Source organism: Saxophila tyrrhenica, assembly GCF_035928015.1.
Source record: "Saxophila tyrrhenica strain CCFEE 5935 chromosome Unknown scaffold_7, whole genome shotgun sequence".
Classification (NCBI taxonomy): domain Eukaryota; kingdom Fungi; phylum Ascomycota; class Dothideomycetes; order Mycosphaerellales; family Extremaceae; genus Saxophila; species Saxophila tyrrhenica.
Window position 1 is genome coordinate 827,348 of NW_027041739.1, and position 13,818 is coordinate 841,165.

At 56.4% G+C, this 13,818-nt stretch overlaps 5 protein-coding genes across 5 annotated transcripts; 2 read left to right on the forward strand and 3 right to left on the reverse strand.

Annotated features, from left to right (window-relative positions):
• Positions 1 to 581: 581 nt before the first annotated feature.
• Positions 582 to 1,310, forward strand: RRP46 (exosome non-catalytic core subunit rrp46; the record flags this gene model as incomplete). Its single annotated transcript, XM_064802283.1, has 1 exon — positions 582 to 1,310. One exon carries the CDS (start codon positions 582 to 584, stop codon positions 1,308 to 1,310), a length of 729 nt encoding a protein of 242 aa, XP_064659644.1.
• A 393-nt stretch (positions 1,311 to 1,703) lies between these two features.
• On the forward strand, positions 1,704 to 3,452 carry LTR77_005035 (uncharacterized protein; the record flags this gene model as incomplete). The annotated part of the gene is made up of 5 exons (XM_064802284.1): positions 1,704 to 2,066; positions 2,114 to 2,186; positions 2,233 to 2,493; positions 2,547 to 2,767; positions 2,817 to 3,452. 5 exons carry the CDS (start codon positions 1,704 to 1,706, stop codon positions 3,450 to 3,452), a joined length of 1,554 nt encoding a protein of 517 aa, XP_064659645.1.
• A 194-nt stretch (positions 3,453 to 3,646) lies between these two features.
• On the reverse strand, positions 3,647 to 5,243 carry GAS5_2 (1,3-beta-glucanosyltransferase; the record flags this gene model as incomplete). Its single annotated transcript, XM_064802285.1, has 4 exons — positions 3,647 to 4,250; positions 4,306 to 4,601; positions 4,661 to 5,037; positions 5,111 to 5,243. 4 exons carry the CDS (start codon positions 5,241 to 5,243, stop codon positions 3,647 to 3,649), a joined length of 1,410 nt encoding a protein of 469 aa, XP_064659646.1.
• A 1,251-nt stretch (positions 5,244 to 6,494) lies between these two features.
• On the reverse strand, positions 6,495 to 9,278 carry LTR77_005037 (uncharacterized protein; the record flags this gene model as incomplete). The annotated part of the gene is made up of 2 exons (XM_064802286.1): positions 6,495 to 9,007; positions 9,245 to 9,278. The coding sequence occupies 2 exons, from the start codon at positions 9,276 to 9,278 to the stop codon at positions 6,495 to 6,497; spliced, it is 2,547 nt and encodes an 848-aa protein (XP_064659647.1).
• A 2,422-nt stretch (positions 9,279 to 11,700) lies between these two features.
• LTR77_005038 (uncharacterized protein) lies at positions 11,701 to 13,512 on the reverse strand (the record flags this gene model as incomplete). Its single annotated transcript, XM_064802287.1, has 3 exons — positions 11,701 to 11,970; positions 12,017 to 12,402; positions 12,471 to 13,512. 3 exons carry the CDS (start codon positions 13,510 to 13,512, stop codon positions 11,701 to 11,703), a joined length of 1,698 nt encoding a protein of 565 aa, XP_064659648.1.
• Positions 13,513 to 13,818: the final 306 nt, after the last annotated feature.

Here is a 13,818-nt window from a genome sequence, read left to right on the forward strand (position 1 = left end):
GATGATCAGGGTTGAACGGCAACGACGCTCCGCGAGCAATAGCCCTTCGCGGCGGGGGAGGGATCGATGATGAATGCAGGTGGGAGGAGAGGCAATATCCAACATTATTGCGTGAGATATGAAAGCGAAGTGCTGGCATAGCGGCGGAGATGCATCGAATGATGGAGTACATGTCAAATGGGTTGTATTGGATGGCAAAGGGTGCGAGAAGGCGCTTACGGTTGTTGAAGATACCACTCGCTTGGGACATACCTCTCAGTAGCCTGTGATGGCGACGAGGCTGGAGGCTTTACGAACAACACAACTGGCATGTCAAGTAGGCAAAAGTATCTATCAAGAATGCCTTGAGACAGAGAAATCTCTGCCTACACATCTGCTTGAGCGCCTTTCAACATCTTAGTACCAAAATTCCGTTATCGTCTAGTCGCTACCTCGCGTCCATTCAATGGAGATAATCGAAACATCGTCGTCGAAGTATCACGTGATCGGCCTCAGGCACACCACGTTCAAACCTTCACCAATCTTCAACACTGCCCGCCTCTAAACAAATCAAACATGCCCACACAACAATAACATTAAACATGCCGCCCACTCTAACCCTCCACCCCCTTCACCGCGCCGACGGCTCCGCCACCCACACCACCCCCCTCTTCACCATCCTCGCCGCCGCCAACGGCCCCCTCGAAGTCTCCCGCCGCGACGAGCTCCCCGAAGAAGCCGCGATCGAAGTCAACGTGCGCCCCTGCTCCGGCGTGGGCGGGCCTAGAGAAAGATGGATGGAAGGTGTCATTACGTCTTTGCTGAAGAGTCTGGTGCTGGTGAACATGTATCCAAGGACGCTGGTGCAGGTTACGCTGCAGGTTACCAAGGAACCTGGTATGGGGGGGTTGAAGAGGGCAGTGAAGGATGTGGCGCTTTTGGCGGGGTTGGGGAATGCGGCGTTTGCTGCGCTTGTGGATGCCGGGGTAGCGCTGGGAGGGACGATGGTGGTGGGGTTGGGGGTGGCGAGGGAGGGGGAGGTTGTGGTGGAGCCGGGGGAGAAAGAGTTGCTGGGGTGTGGTAGTGTGCATGCGGTTGCGTGGGGAATGAGGGGGGAGATGTTGATGGCGGAGAGTGCGGGGAGGTTTGGGGTGGAGGAGTGGGAGGGGGTGGCGGGGAGGTTGAGGGGGGATGCTATGGGTGCTATAAAGAACGATGAGGAGGATGGGGATGATGTTATGGATGGAGAGGTGGGGCAGAAGGAGCCTTGGTTAAGGCAGGCTTTGGGGGAGAGTGTGAGGGATGCTGGGGCGTGGCGCGAGACAGGGTGAGAAGTGGGAGATACATGGCAGTATACCACTTCTACACGGTCGGATGATATGGCAAGGCCTATTTACAGAGACGAGACTTGAACATCTACTGCTAAGCCAGGAGCTCTGACAGTCGGACGTTACCACCCACGCTGCGCCAGCCCTCGAACGGGAGCGCTCGCAAGAACAATGGACCCAGCTACTACCAGCTCACCACGAGTCAACGCTTGGACATGAAGTCGAGAATCTCCCTGAAGTAGCTGAGGCTTGAGCAGAGGCGAGGAAGGCGCAACCGCGTGCCTGCCTGATCTGGACGAAACCATATCTCGACCTCACCTCTTCCATTTTCATATCCTCATCCCCATCTGTACTTCCCTTCCTCCATCTCTCCTTCGACTTTCTCCTTGATGCGCTATGGCAAAGTCGAAGGGCCCAAGCAGAGGCGATGCCTCCATCCAGGCCTTCTTCCCACCAACTCCCAGTCCCTCACCCACCAAAGCACCGACACCTGCACAATCAAGCTCTGAAGCACCTATCGGCGACGGCTTCACCACCGAAGAGGTGCAAGAAGCGTTGAAGCCAAAGCCTGCGGAGCCCTGGCAACCTCAGGTCGAGTATACCGAGTTCGAGATTCGGGATCTGGAGCCAGGCCCGAAGACCGTCGCGTTTATGGGACGAGTGGCGAACATCTATGATGTGGTCAATACACCAAAGACTCCAAGGTCTGCGAAGGGGTGCCTGAAGTTGTATGTCAAGGATGACAAGGGTGCCATCATCGTAGGCACACAGCCCCTGGACGAGGGTACCTGACTGACTCCGAGAAGGTTCGCCTGTGGTATGCCAGTCAACCGCCGAATCTGCGCCTGGGCTCGCTCGTGTCCATATGGACGAATCATAGTATGTCGTACATCACTCACGTCGAACTCAAGCTGACACGTGAAAGTTAGCAATGGCGAGAATGGGACGCTGTCAAGCGCCAGTGCGCCATTGTTCGCTTCACTCTTTCCAGAACGAGATCGAACTTGCCATCTCATGGTGCATGAGAATAGCGACAACGGGACCATGTACAGGCTGCCTCTTGGTTACCGCCGAGGAGCTCCACTCAGTGGTGTAATGACACTGCAGAACTTCGTCGACGGAGGCTACGAGATTGTCGATGCGAAGATACTGGTCGTCGTGAAGAGTATCGGCCAGAGGAAGAGATGTACTACTCTCAAACCAATGTTCCACGCGAGACAAAGCTGACCAGGGCTACAGTCACCCGTAAAGACGAAAGCACGGTGGAGAACGTTAATCTGCAAGTGCAAGACGACACTGCGGATGCTACTCTCGGGCTATGGGGCAGCTCGGCTGCAGCACCGTTCGGTTTGCCATTCGCCAACGAAGTGAACCCAGACGCCGTGATCGCGAGGGAGCCGTGGAAACCTGGCGAGACGATACTGCTGTTGCAAGGGCCGGGATGGAAGCTGGGTCGCACTGTTCGCACAATCGTTCGCCTCAACCTGAGCTTTTGCTAACCCACCCCAGCTCTACCTAAGCATAACGTCCACCACCATCGTGGACGTCGACCCAAACATCCCCGACGCAAAATGGCTCCGCAAATGGTCGTTACGTCAAAGAAGCCGCGAGGCAGTCAACCCACCTTTCCCAGAAGATGCCTTCGACCTCTACGCAATCCAGAACGGGCCAGTACGTTGCCTCTTCACCATCGCAGAACTAGACGAGTTCGCACGCGCTGCGCCGGCGGAGACCTTTCAAGGCTACCTCAGCCTCCTGATCATGGAAGTCAAGCTATTGGACTGCTTCAAGCGGCAGATGCTGCTTAGCGGTGATTGCTGCAATATGTCCATCTACGCCAATGCAGTGACGGCAAAGTGTAAAGGCTGTAAGAAGGTTGTCAAGTTGCGCCTCAGCCCAAGAATACTGGGACAGGTACTCGATGAGACAGCGGCGATCTCTGGAAGCAAGCTGCTCTTCAGCGACAGCGCGTGGCGAGACTTGCTCGGCAGAGGACCGGAGGACCTTCTAAAGTTGACTGTCGAGCAGATGAAGTATCTTTCTGATCGGCTGCTGTTCTGTCGCATTACGGTGATGTTTGGCTGGGCTGGGGATGAGAGCAAGGCTGGTGGAAGGATATGCGTGCTTGGTGTGCGCACTCCGTGACGAACGCTGGATGACCGGAAGACTGACGGCGCTTCCGCATCGAAGGCGCGTAGTTGCTATCTCACGCAATTTACAATTCGGTAGAGAAAATGCAAAGAGTACAGATCGCTATTACGAGACATCATAGATCTTACAGCTGTACATCGCTTAACCAACACACGCACCCCTCCTCTCCGCCACCACCCTTCACCTCTTTACAACATCGCCGCACCGAAGAACATGCTAAAGAACACGGTCGCGCCACAAGCCAAAAACGGCATCAACGTCGCATCACCCCTGAACACACTGCTGGCCGCACCCTCCGCCGTGGCACTGCTCGCCGCACCAGAAGCCGAAGACGAACTGCCACTCGCCACCGCACCAGACCCGGGCACCGCAGTCCCCTGGCTCTGGCCGTCAGTAGCCCACTGGCTGCCATCGCCATGCAGACCCGGCGCCTTGCCCGCACCCTTGCCGATATACTTCTTCGCGCCCTCTGGCATGCTCGGGAGAGCCGGTCCAAGGAAATCCTTGACCTCCCACGTGCTGCTGCGCTTCGGGCACTCGCTCGGGGAACCAGAGGACTTGTAGCCGCCGTCGCCGCCCGACTGGGTCTTGGCGAATTGTTGCTTGAGGAAGTTGAAGTCGGACTTGGGCTTGACGCTGTTGCCGGAGATGGTGACGAGGCCGTAGCCGGAGCCTTCTTCAGAGTACTCGTAGACGAGGCCGCCGGAGTAGACGGACGTCATTTGCGAGGAGTAGAGGGTGGAGACTTCTTCGAAGTTGCGCTTGTTCTCGATGCAGCCGTATTCGGAGAGGCTGGGGAGTCGTTAGTTTGGAAGTCTAGTGTGTGGAAGAGATTAGAGGGACTTACAAGAGAGGAATGCTGTAGTCGCCGTATTGCTTGACCTTGGCGTCCCAGCCGGAGATGGTGAAGGACGAATCCGGGTCGCACCAGGAGTAGTCGTTGAAGGCGAAGAAGTCGCTGCGCTGGTCTTCGGTCCCGCAGTTCATGTACGTGGCGAGGTCGTAGCGGTTACTCTCGACGTCGGCGGCGGAGTAGCCGACGGGAATCTTGCGGTAGCCCATGGAGTTGATGTACGACTTCATATCGCGGGTGGTGGCCTTGATGTAAGGGGCGCAGTTGGTGTTGTTATCTGCGTTGATGACCTGTTCTCATTCGATTAGTACCGACTTTCTCATGACTACAGTGATTTGACCAAACCCACCTCATTGCCCGAGAAGAACAGCAGCGTGTTGCTGTATTTGTGGAACGCATCGATCGTCGCAAACACCGACTGCAAGTAAACATCATTGTAGGAACCCGCCGGCTCCTCACGGTTGAGCGAGTAGTTCGGCGAGTTGACGTCCAACGCCAGGTAAATCCCAGCATCCGCCAGCATGCTCATGCACTGGTCGTGACTCTTGCTGTTGTCCACCGTGTACACACGCACAGTGTTCACGCCCAGCTCCTTGAACTTGGCGATATCACGCGTGCACGCCTGCACATCAGCCAGCGGGTCGGACCCATCTGCTGCGTCCGACGAGCCGCCGGGTTGGTAGTCGATGCCCCGGATGTAGAACCTTTCGTTGCCTGCAAAGAAAGCTGTGGGGGTATCGTCAGTATCGCGGTGGAGCTCCTGAGACTTGGCTTGAAGCTTGGGGGAAACAAAGCGTACCGTTGCCCTTGACTGTGACCGCAGGGAGGGAGCCAGAGCTGGCTTCAGATGCTCGCGCTTCGATGCGCGCTGGGGTGGCCGCGGCGTTGACGGCGACTGCAGCAGCCGCTGCAAATGCGAAGGAGGCCTTCATTGTGTGGTTTGCGTAGTATTCTTTCTTATGCTCTGTAGTTCGACGAAATAACCGGAAAATCGTATATCAACAAGTACAAAAGCCCCAAATGAGTGCAGAGGCGTCAATCAGAACAATTCCAAAGGAGAGACAGGTAACAATGACAGACAAATGCTGAACAACAGTCAACTTACAACAAGAAGAAGGGTGAAAGCAAAAGACAAGACGTTGGCAAGAAGGCTTCGGATCGCCCGTCTCTCCCCTGCCAAGGGAGGGCCAAGTATACTAGTCAGCGGCCAGGGAAGATGAGAGGGCGCTACGTGCGATCACTGGTCTGTTCGTGCATTGGGATGTGACGCTGCCGAGTCTCACGATTGCTTCGAGGTGCCAATCGAGGGCTTGAGTGAACTCTGAGGGCCTTTGGAAGGCTGCGGTGGTTGACTGTCCTGATGAGATGGATGGACGAGACGGAGAAGAGGTCGTGAAGTTGTGAGGTTGAAGCGGCAGGGATGTGCTGCGGCAAATGCAATCTCGGGGTCTGCAGATCGTCAATATGCCTGCCGCGATGCAGGAAGCCACATCCGTCTTCCATCATCGAGACCGTGACAGACACGACTGCAAAGTCAATATAACAAATCTTCAAAGAAAAGGCAGACGGGACTCTCAACACTCACAGAGATCGGCCAATCAATCAGGCCAACCTCATCATAAGCATACCATCAACAACATACCACTATCACTACTCATCATAAAAACCCTCTCCATCTCGTCCTCCAAATCCCAAGCAAGCATCAACAATATTCACATCTCGATCAAACATATCAAGCCCGCCAAATCGCGCTCTTTTTCTTCACTTCTCAACTGATCTGAAAGAGAAGAGAAGCCACCACCAGCGCGAATCAAAGACCATCCCTCCGAAAAAGTCATCATGCCGTCCTCATACCCATGCCCATCCCATCCCGTCGCCGTTCCAGTCCCGCATGAATAACAGTGACCGCCAGCCCCTTTCGTAGTGAGGACTCAAAACCGATCCGCCCACACCCACATTGCCGAAGGGGTGAGAAGTGAAGGATGCAATTGCAATGCAACAACGCGTAACGCTCGTCAATAATGGACCCTCCCTGTCGCCCGCGCCAAGTTGGTAACCGTGAATGTTGTGTAGGAATCATTAAAGTGGTGGAGAGAAGAAGTCGTGCTTCGCTCCAAGCATGACGGAGCCATTTGAGTGGAGATCCGGTAAGCATGCAGAGTTGGTGATGAGCAGCCCAAGTCTCACGGCGCTGATGGCCGCGAGTGAGTCTTCGACTTCCAGAACATGAGTTTCTCGAGGCGGTGGCGTTTGTACTCCTTCTTGGCTCCTCTGCCTGTAGCAGTAGCAGGCTCGACGGCTGTCACTGGTCGGGCATCGTCGCCAGCTGCAGCTTTGCCGCCGAAGTGGCCGCCCATCAGCTGAGACAGACTCTGTATGCTGCTGCGCTTGCGTCGACGCTCGGCTGCCACGGCAGGGTCGACATCGCGAGGCACTGCAGGCGGAATCCTGGAGGCGTCGTTGGAGTTGCTGAAGTCGCGGCGTGACGTATTGGCGTGTGCGGTACTCAGCATGGTCGAGCGGCTGCTGGTCAAGGACGGCACATCATCGACAGAAGCACGAAGTTCGGGACCGTGCTCGCCGGTGGCTGTAGAGCTCATGGTGCGATTGTCGGCGATTGACGAGGCTGAAGTTCCCAGACGAGGTGCTTCGAAGGAGGTCTGCCGTTGAGCAAAGTCAGGAGATGAGAAGGTAGACGTCTGGAAGGTCTCGGGCGTCATCGTTGACTGTGTGCCATCGGAAAGAGTAAGCATGCCGGCAGACGCGCCAAGTAGGGTAGGCGTGTCGCTCGAGTCCGAAGATTTGGTCAACGACGAGTTCCGCGGCTCCTCGTGCGCTTCGACGATCTCGACAGCTTCCACCGGGCTCGACTCTTCCATGATGGTCTCGTCAATGATTGAGGAACCACGATGTTCCATGCCAGCCGTAGAGAGCCTCGAGCCGATGTTGCTGTGTGACGTCGAGGGTCGCTCTGGCTGCCATTCGGAGCGCTGGATCCCCAAACCTGTCTGACTGCCTTGCCCAGCATACGCCTCGTGATCACTGCTGTCCAGATCCACAATCTCCACGCCCACGTTCGACTCGTCTTCTGCGCCGGATCTCGCACTGGTCGCGATACTTGCTGGACGGTGTGCCTGTGCCTCTTCTGCATGCTCCTCCTCTTCCTCTTCAAACACATCGGCCATCGAAGACTGTGATGGCGTGCCGAGTCGGACCGGGTCCATTGGCGGTAGAGCTGGCGCACTCTCAGCCCTGCGGTGATAGTGTCCGCCGGGTCCAGTGAAGTCTTTCGCCAGACGATTGCTGTGGAGCTCCTTCCGTTGACGTTGAGAACCAATCGGTGGTGTCTTGAATGGGCCCAAAGCGGCGTCCAGGTCGAGCATGGTGCCGGGTTCATCATTGTCGCGAGACTGAAAGCTGCTGTGCTGACTCGGCGTGGGCGTGCTCAAATCTGTCCGCGCTTGCGAGCCTGGTCGTTGCTCTTGGCTTGCAGCGCCCTGGCTGTGGAAGACGGCGTCCAAATCAGTCTCCGCAACTGGCGTCTCATGCACCGGAACCTTTCCAGCCACAAACATACTGCCCTCGCTCACTGGTCGTAAAGATGTGCCGCTACCGCTCGTAACAAGTGCCCTGCTGGGCTCCTTTGACCTCCGCGAGATTTTCGAGGCAGCCCACTGTTTGATCTTTCGAGCCGAAGATCTGTGCTCACAGAAATCGGCTTCCTGGTCTGCTCTTGAAGGCACCGTGTCTGACTCTTGCAGCGATGTGGCCGAAAGCCGGGAGGAAAGGCTCGGGTTCACGCCGATAGCAGGTTCACTTCGTCTCCGGTCGAACCCAAGCGCATGACCAATCGAGTGCTTCTTGGTGTGGTGAGGCCGCGACCGAGCAGGTAACTCGGGCTCGACGAAGGTCGTTGTCTGCGTAGGCACCACCGTCTCAGAGTGTGGCCGCTTGAGACTGCTAGAAGAACGGCTTTTCAGCCATTCGCCTTCCTTCTCAAGACGCCTGCTGATCTCGAGCGACGACCTGGCGCGTGCACTGGGAGCTTCTTCAATTGTCGAGTTCAGACTCACAGAATTCCTGGATATCCTCGAAGCTGGAGGGCTGGGTGTGCCCATGCTAATCACGGAAGAGATGCTGTTGTTGACCGAATGACCATTGCGCAGCGTGGAGATTGAACCCTCGGTCCCGGACGAGATGGTCGAGAGTGGGCGAGGGATGATAACGACATTGTCATCAAACCCAACGCGTGGACGCGAAGGTGGCCGTGTAGGCGCATCATCCAGCGGAGGTCCGAATGGGTCCGATGCGGCTTCACTCACACTCGGCGCGGATACTGTCCTGTCGAGAAGGGGTGTCTGACCTGGCAGTTCCATGGGTGTGGCAGGCAGGCTACTGCTCAATCGAGGTCCAGGCTCGGACGGTTGCATGATGTTGCTAACATCGTGACTCGACATGGCAGCAGACCTTCGATGTGCATGGCCTCGTCTGGCGCCTGGCGGAGGCCCAGAGCTTGGTAACGGGATAGGAAGCGCATTCGACTTGGTCGGACTCGAGCTGAGAGCGTTGGACACACCAAATCTCGAGTCTCCGCCCACAAATTCGCTGCCACCCCTGCGGTGTCCTCGCCTCGAAGGTGTCACAGGTGCATTCTCTTCCCCTTCACCTGGCGTCTGTGGTGGAGTAGCCGTCAAGCCTGACGCATCAGCAGAGTTGAAGCTGAAGCTCGGTAGTGTGGAAGCTGCTCTTTTGTGCGCGTTTGCGAAGTTCTGAGGCTGAGGGAGGTTGACGTGCATTGAAGCCGGCCGCCGACTCGGTTCTTCTTGCTGGCGCCGTGTCGACATTGAAGCGGAAGGCTGCCGTGGGAATGAAAATTCGGGGTTTGGTACCATCTCAATCCGCGGCGCTCTAGACATTTGCATCGACCCCATACCTCCGGAAAAGGGATTCTGAGCCACTTGAGCCATGATTGCGGGTGTACGGGTAGATCGTGGTCGTAATCGTCTTCACAGCTATGGGTGATGTGGTATACTCGAGTGGCGGTTCGGTGTGGCCGTGAAGTGAGGTTGTTCAGGCGGCAGAGTGATTGAGGATTGACAAAACGCTGCAAAACATGCCAACTGCTATATTAACTGCTGCCTATGTCAGTCATACACACCCATGACTGTGGAATGAGTCGATTGGTGTTGTGGAGCAGCAACGTACAGATTCCAGAAGCGAGCCAGACTCTCAGAGCGTGCGGCACTGCAAAGTCAATAGATCCCCTTCTGCTGGTGATGGGTGAATGAAAGACTGCGGTCGGTAAGGAGCGGACGGCGACAAATTGCAGCAAGGGCACGAGGGGGTGGTGCCGCTGTGCAAGTTGAGCCAGGAGGGGTGGTGGTGAGCGCGGAGAGGGCGGAGGGTAGGTGGTGGTGGTGAGAGCGGTGGAGTGGTGGAGTGATGAGTGAGAGGTACGAGAGAAGCCAGACGCAGCCGGGGCCAAGCGTTGCATCTGCGCTAGCGACAAGGATGATCCTTCGAAACGCACTGCCTCCAGGCCAACACAACCTTGCAATCTCTCCTTCAAAGGCGTCGTGCTCGCCCAAATTACCACATCTTCCTCAAATCCTGCTCGCTCTCGTCATCTTGGAGACAGGCAAACAGGACAAAGGATTATGGTGAGGTTCAGACAGGGTTCGATGGCAGTATACAGCACTCGCAACACCGGCAACGCTACAACAACAAGTCACGGCGATCACTAGGCAGATTCGAGCCTCCGTTGGCGAGCGTCGCTTGGAGTCGGTCTGGTGACGAACCGGTGGGAACATGCACCCCCTCTCCGCCTTGCCCTCGACAGCAGCAGCCAATGCTATACCAGACCCAACTATCGACTCTCTGCGCTGCCTGCATCTGCCAAAGTCTTCATGGTACTGGTTGATGACTGCCGTCCCCTGCCAGCCAACCAGACGACACCATCTGGCATCCACCACGAGGCCAACGAGCTAACACGATAGCGAAGCGGGGCAGATTTCGCCATCCCGCGCCAGGCGACTCCAAGCAACAAGCTGCAAGCCCCCTCCGTCGCACAAGGAACGGCGCAGGCGCAGACGCGGCTTGTCGCTTCGGCTGCTTCGGATCTCACTCAAGCCGTCGTATTTGTCGTATCATCGTTCATGTTGAACTTTGCCGTTGCTGACCGCTTCGAACGCTTCCGTGGAGGTTGCAGGATGTACATTAGGTTTCGGAGGATATTTGTGCCAGCAAGATGAAACTTACGCAGAACAAAGGATCCGCGGATCTTCATCACTTACGTGATTGCCCTTCGCAGATTGCCATGCAGGGGGTCATGCACGAAGACTGCAGCCACGCTCTGCCAGCGCCACACTTTGCAGACTTGCTCAAAATTTATTCTCAGATCCAGATCGCGAGCGGCGGTTTCGTCTTGAAAGTGTCAGCCGTTTGCGGCTCGCTTGGATGATCACAGAGTCTCGAGAGCCAACACCACCCCCACGTGTTACTATGCCATACCTATACCTCATACCGCCGGCAAGGTTCACCTCGACTCCGCGGTGAAGTGGGACATCAGCGGCATCGGTCCTGCCGTGTAACACCACCCACCAGCTGCACCACTCCACTCACACGAACCGCCATCGCCGACCATCACTTGCAGATGCAGACTCCCCTCCGCAACGACCCCACTGCGGAACCGGTCGATCACTGCATTGCAGAGCTGTCTGTGTTACGACCAGCGGCGAGAGCGGATATGCAGTCCGGTGATCTGGGTCTATCTCATGCTCGATACCGCTCGAGCCGCGCTCTGTGAAGTTTCGGCTTGAACAGTGTTGCACAGAGTGTACTGGAAAATATCAAGATCCACTTGAGCAATATATGGATTTCTTGTATCTCAGGGTGTCGTTGATCTTCCCGACGGACTCGAGTCCGTCGCTCGCTCAACTCTGCTCGTATGCAGGGTCTGCCTTCGGCGACGCTCGTTTCGTGTGGATCTACTTCGCACCGTCTTCATCTGCTCCAAAAGATCGCAACAGCCGAAGCTTCTCATCAACGCGTGCGTTGCGGAGTACCAGGCTTCGACGCCTCGTCGCAAGCCTCGTAACCGGAGAAGCACGATCTTAGCTCGCCGTTGAACCCGCGAACTGTCCGCCTTGATATGCTGTGGTCGAGACTGTGACAGCTCCACGAGGCGTGCATGCGTTTGACAATACGAACGTCGGAGCATTCGGAGAAGTCGTGCTCGCCGTCGTGTGCGACTGTGAGGACTTGCGCCGAATGAAGGCACTGGTTGCGGACCTGACCTGGCTTCCAGAACGATGTCCGACCATACCTCAGTAAGTCCGGAACGAAAAGGCAGGAGTCTTCACCAGACAGGTTGGTAGGTCTATTCCAGTTCTACAGTCTACTCTCCTTCCTCGCACCATCACCCACTTCCGCCTTCGCTCGTTCACGCAGTATCTTTCTTAGTATCTTGCCAGAAGGGTTCTTGGGAACCTCGTCCACGACCACGATACCACCCGCTAAACGCTTGTGCGGCGCAACACGCTGCGACATCCACGATGCGATCTCTTCTGGCTTGCCCGGCTGAGACTCGGATATCACGACATATGCTCTCGGAAGTTCTTCGCCTCTTCTGAGAATCACGGCTATGGTTAGCATGACGATCTGTAACACAAAGCGGAAGAAGGGAAACGTACACCGTCACCCCTACCACCGCAGCATCCACCACACCCGGATGTTCCAACAACACTCCTTCCAATTCCGCTGGCGCCACTTGATTGCCTTTCACTTTGATCAATTCCTTCTTGCGGTCGACGATCGAAAGCGTGCCCTCTGGGTGCTTGACCGCGACGTCGCCTGTTCTGAGCCACCCGTCCTCCGTGACCGTCTCCCTCGTCGCTTCTGGCCGCCTCCAATACCCTTTCATTACGTTCGGTCCTCGCACCAAAAGCTCTCCTCGCTCGCCTTCGCCGACTTCTAATCCCGCGTCATCGACGATCATAGCTTCGATATTGGCGTTCAACTCGCCGACTTGGCTGGCTTCGGTGCCGTTCCTAGGATCCCAACCACATGCTGAGCAAGTGATCTCCGTCATACCTGCAATCCGAAAAGCATTAGCGACTACTACAGACTAATGCAACCTTCCTGCAACGACAAGTACTCACCCCACCCCTGCTTCAACACCACCCTCCACCCAAACACCCGCTCAAAATCTTTCACCGTCGCCGGATCCAACGGCGCCGCCCCCACCATCGCCTGCTCCACCGAACTCAAATCAAACCTCCCCACCTCCTCCCGCTTCGTCAACGCCACGGCCACGGGTGGCACGAGATTCAACGCCGTCACGCGATACTTCTCTACGTACTCGAGCATCCTTCCAAACTCGAACTTCTGCATTATGTACGTCGGAATCCCTAACAGAACATTCGAGACTCCGTGGCGGGTTTGGCCGTAGGCGTGATACATTGGTAGAAACCCTAACCCGACGGCGCGGGAGAGGTAGGAGTCGTAAGTGGGCGAGAGACGGGCGGTGAAAGCTGTTTGGGCGCAGTTGCTTACGTAGTTGCGGTGGCTGATCTCGACGCCTTTGGGGAGGCCGGTGGTGCCGGAGGAGTAGTTGAGGACTGCTGTGCGGTGGGTTTGCTCTAAAGTATTCAGATCCTCCCAGCGATGGGTTTTGCCTGCTTCGGGAGAGGCGAGGAGGGTTGTCCAGTGTTGAATGTTGTTAGTGGGGTGGCAGCGGGATTCGAAGACTTCGTGGCCGGAGCCCATGATGGAGATTTTGTCTTTGGGGAAGGAGATACTGGACGCAGCTTCGAGGGCGGTGGGGAGGCTGCTTTCACCGGTGATTAGGATGGAGGCGCCGGAGTCTTGGAGTTGGTAGGCTAGTTCGCGGGCGACGTAGTTCGGGTTGGCGCCGGTGAAGATTCCGCCGGCCATGAGAGTTCCTTGGATGATGACAGGGAAGAAGATGGAGTTGGCTGAATACAAGAGGAGGCGATCGCCCGGTTGGAAACCATTGGCGAGCAAACCAGCGGCGAGGCGTTTGCTCCATTCGCGGTAGGTGTGGTGGGTGAGGTGGTACTCGGGTTTGGCGGCGTCGAGGAGGACGGGCTTGTCTGGTAAGGGGCCGTCTGGGGATTGGAAGAGGTAGGTAGAGAGGGAGCAGACGGGGATTTCGGTTGTCCAGCGGGATTTCCAGGGCATCTTCGAAGATGTCGAGCTGGGCTATGGTAAGGAAGGGTGTGATCGCTGTCTTGTCTTTGCTATGAGATATTTCTAGACTCAAGGAGAAGGTTTAGACGTTTATGAAAGCGATAGATGAAGAAAAGAGACAGTACCACATCTTTACCTAGGCACTTGACACCTTGATCTGATCTCGGCACAACAGCCGCTCGATATGCGGGACACTGCAGGGTGGTCGAGTACTTTCGGGGGCCGACTGCGGGGTGAGTCCATGAATGGCGGACACCAACACAGTGGTATATCCTGAATGCCATGCCGTGTTGTCGA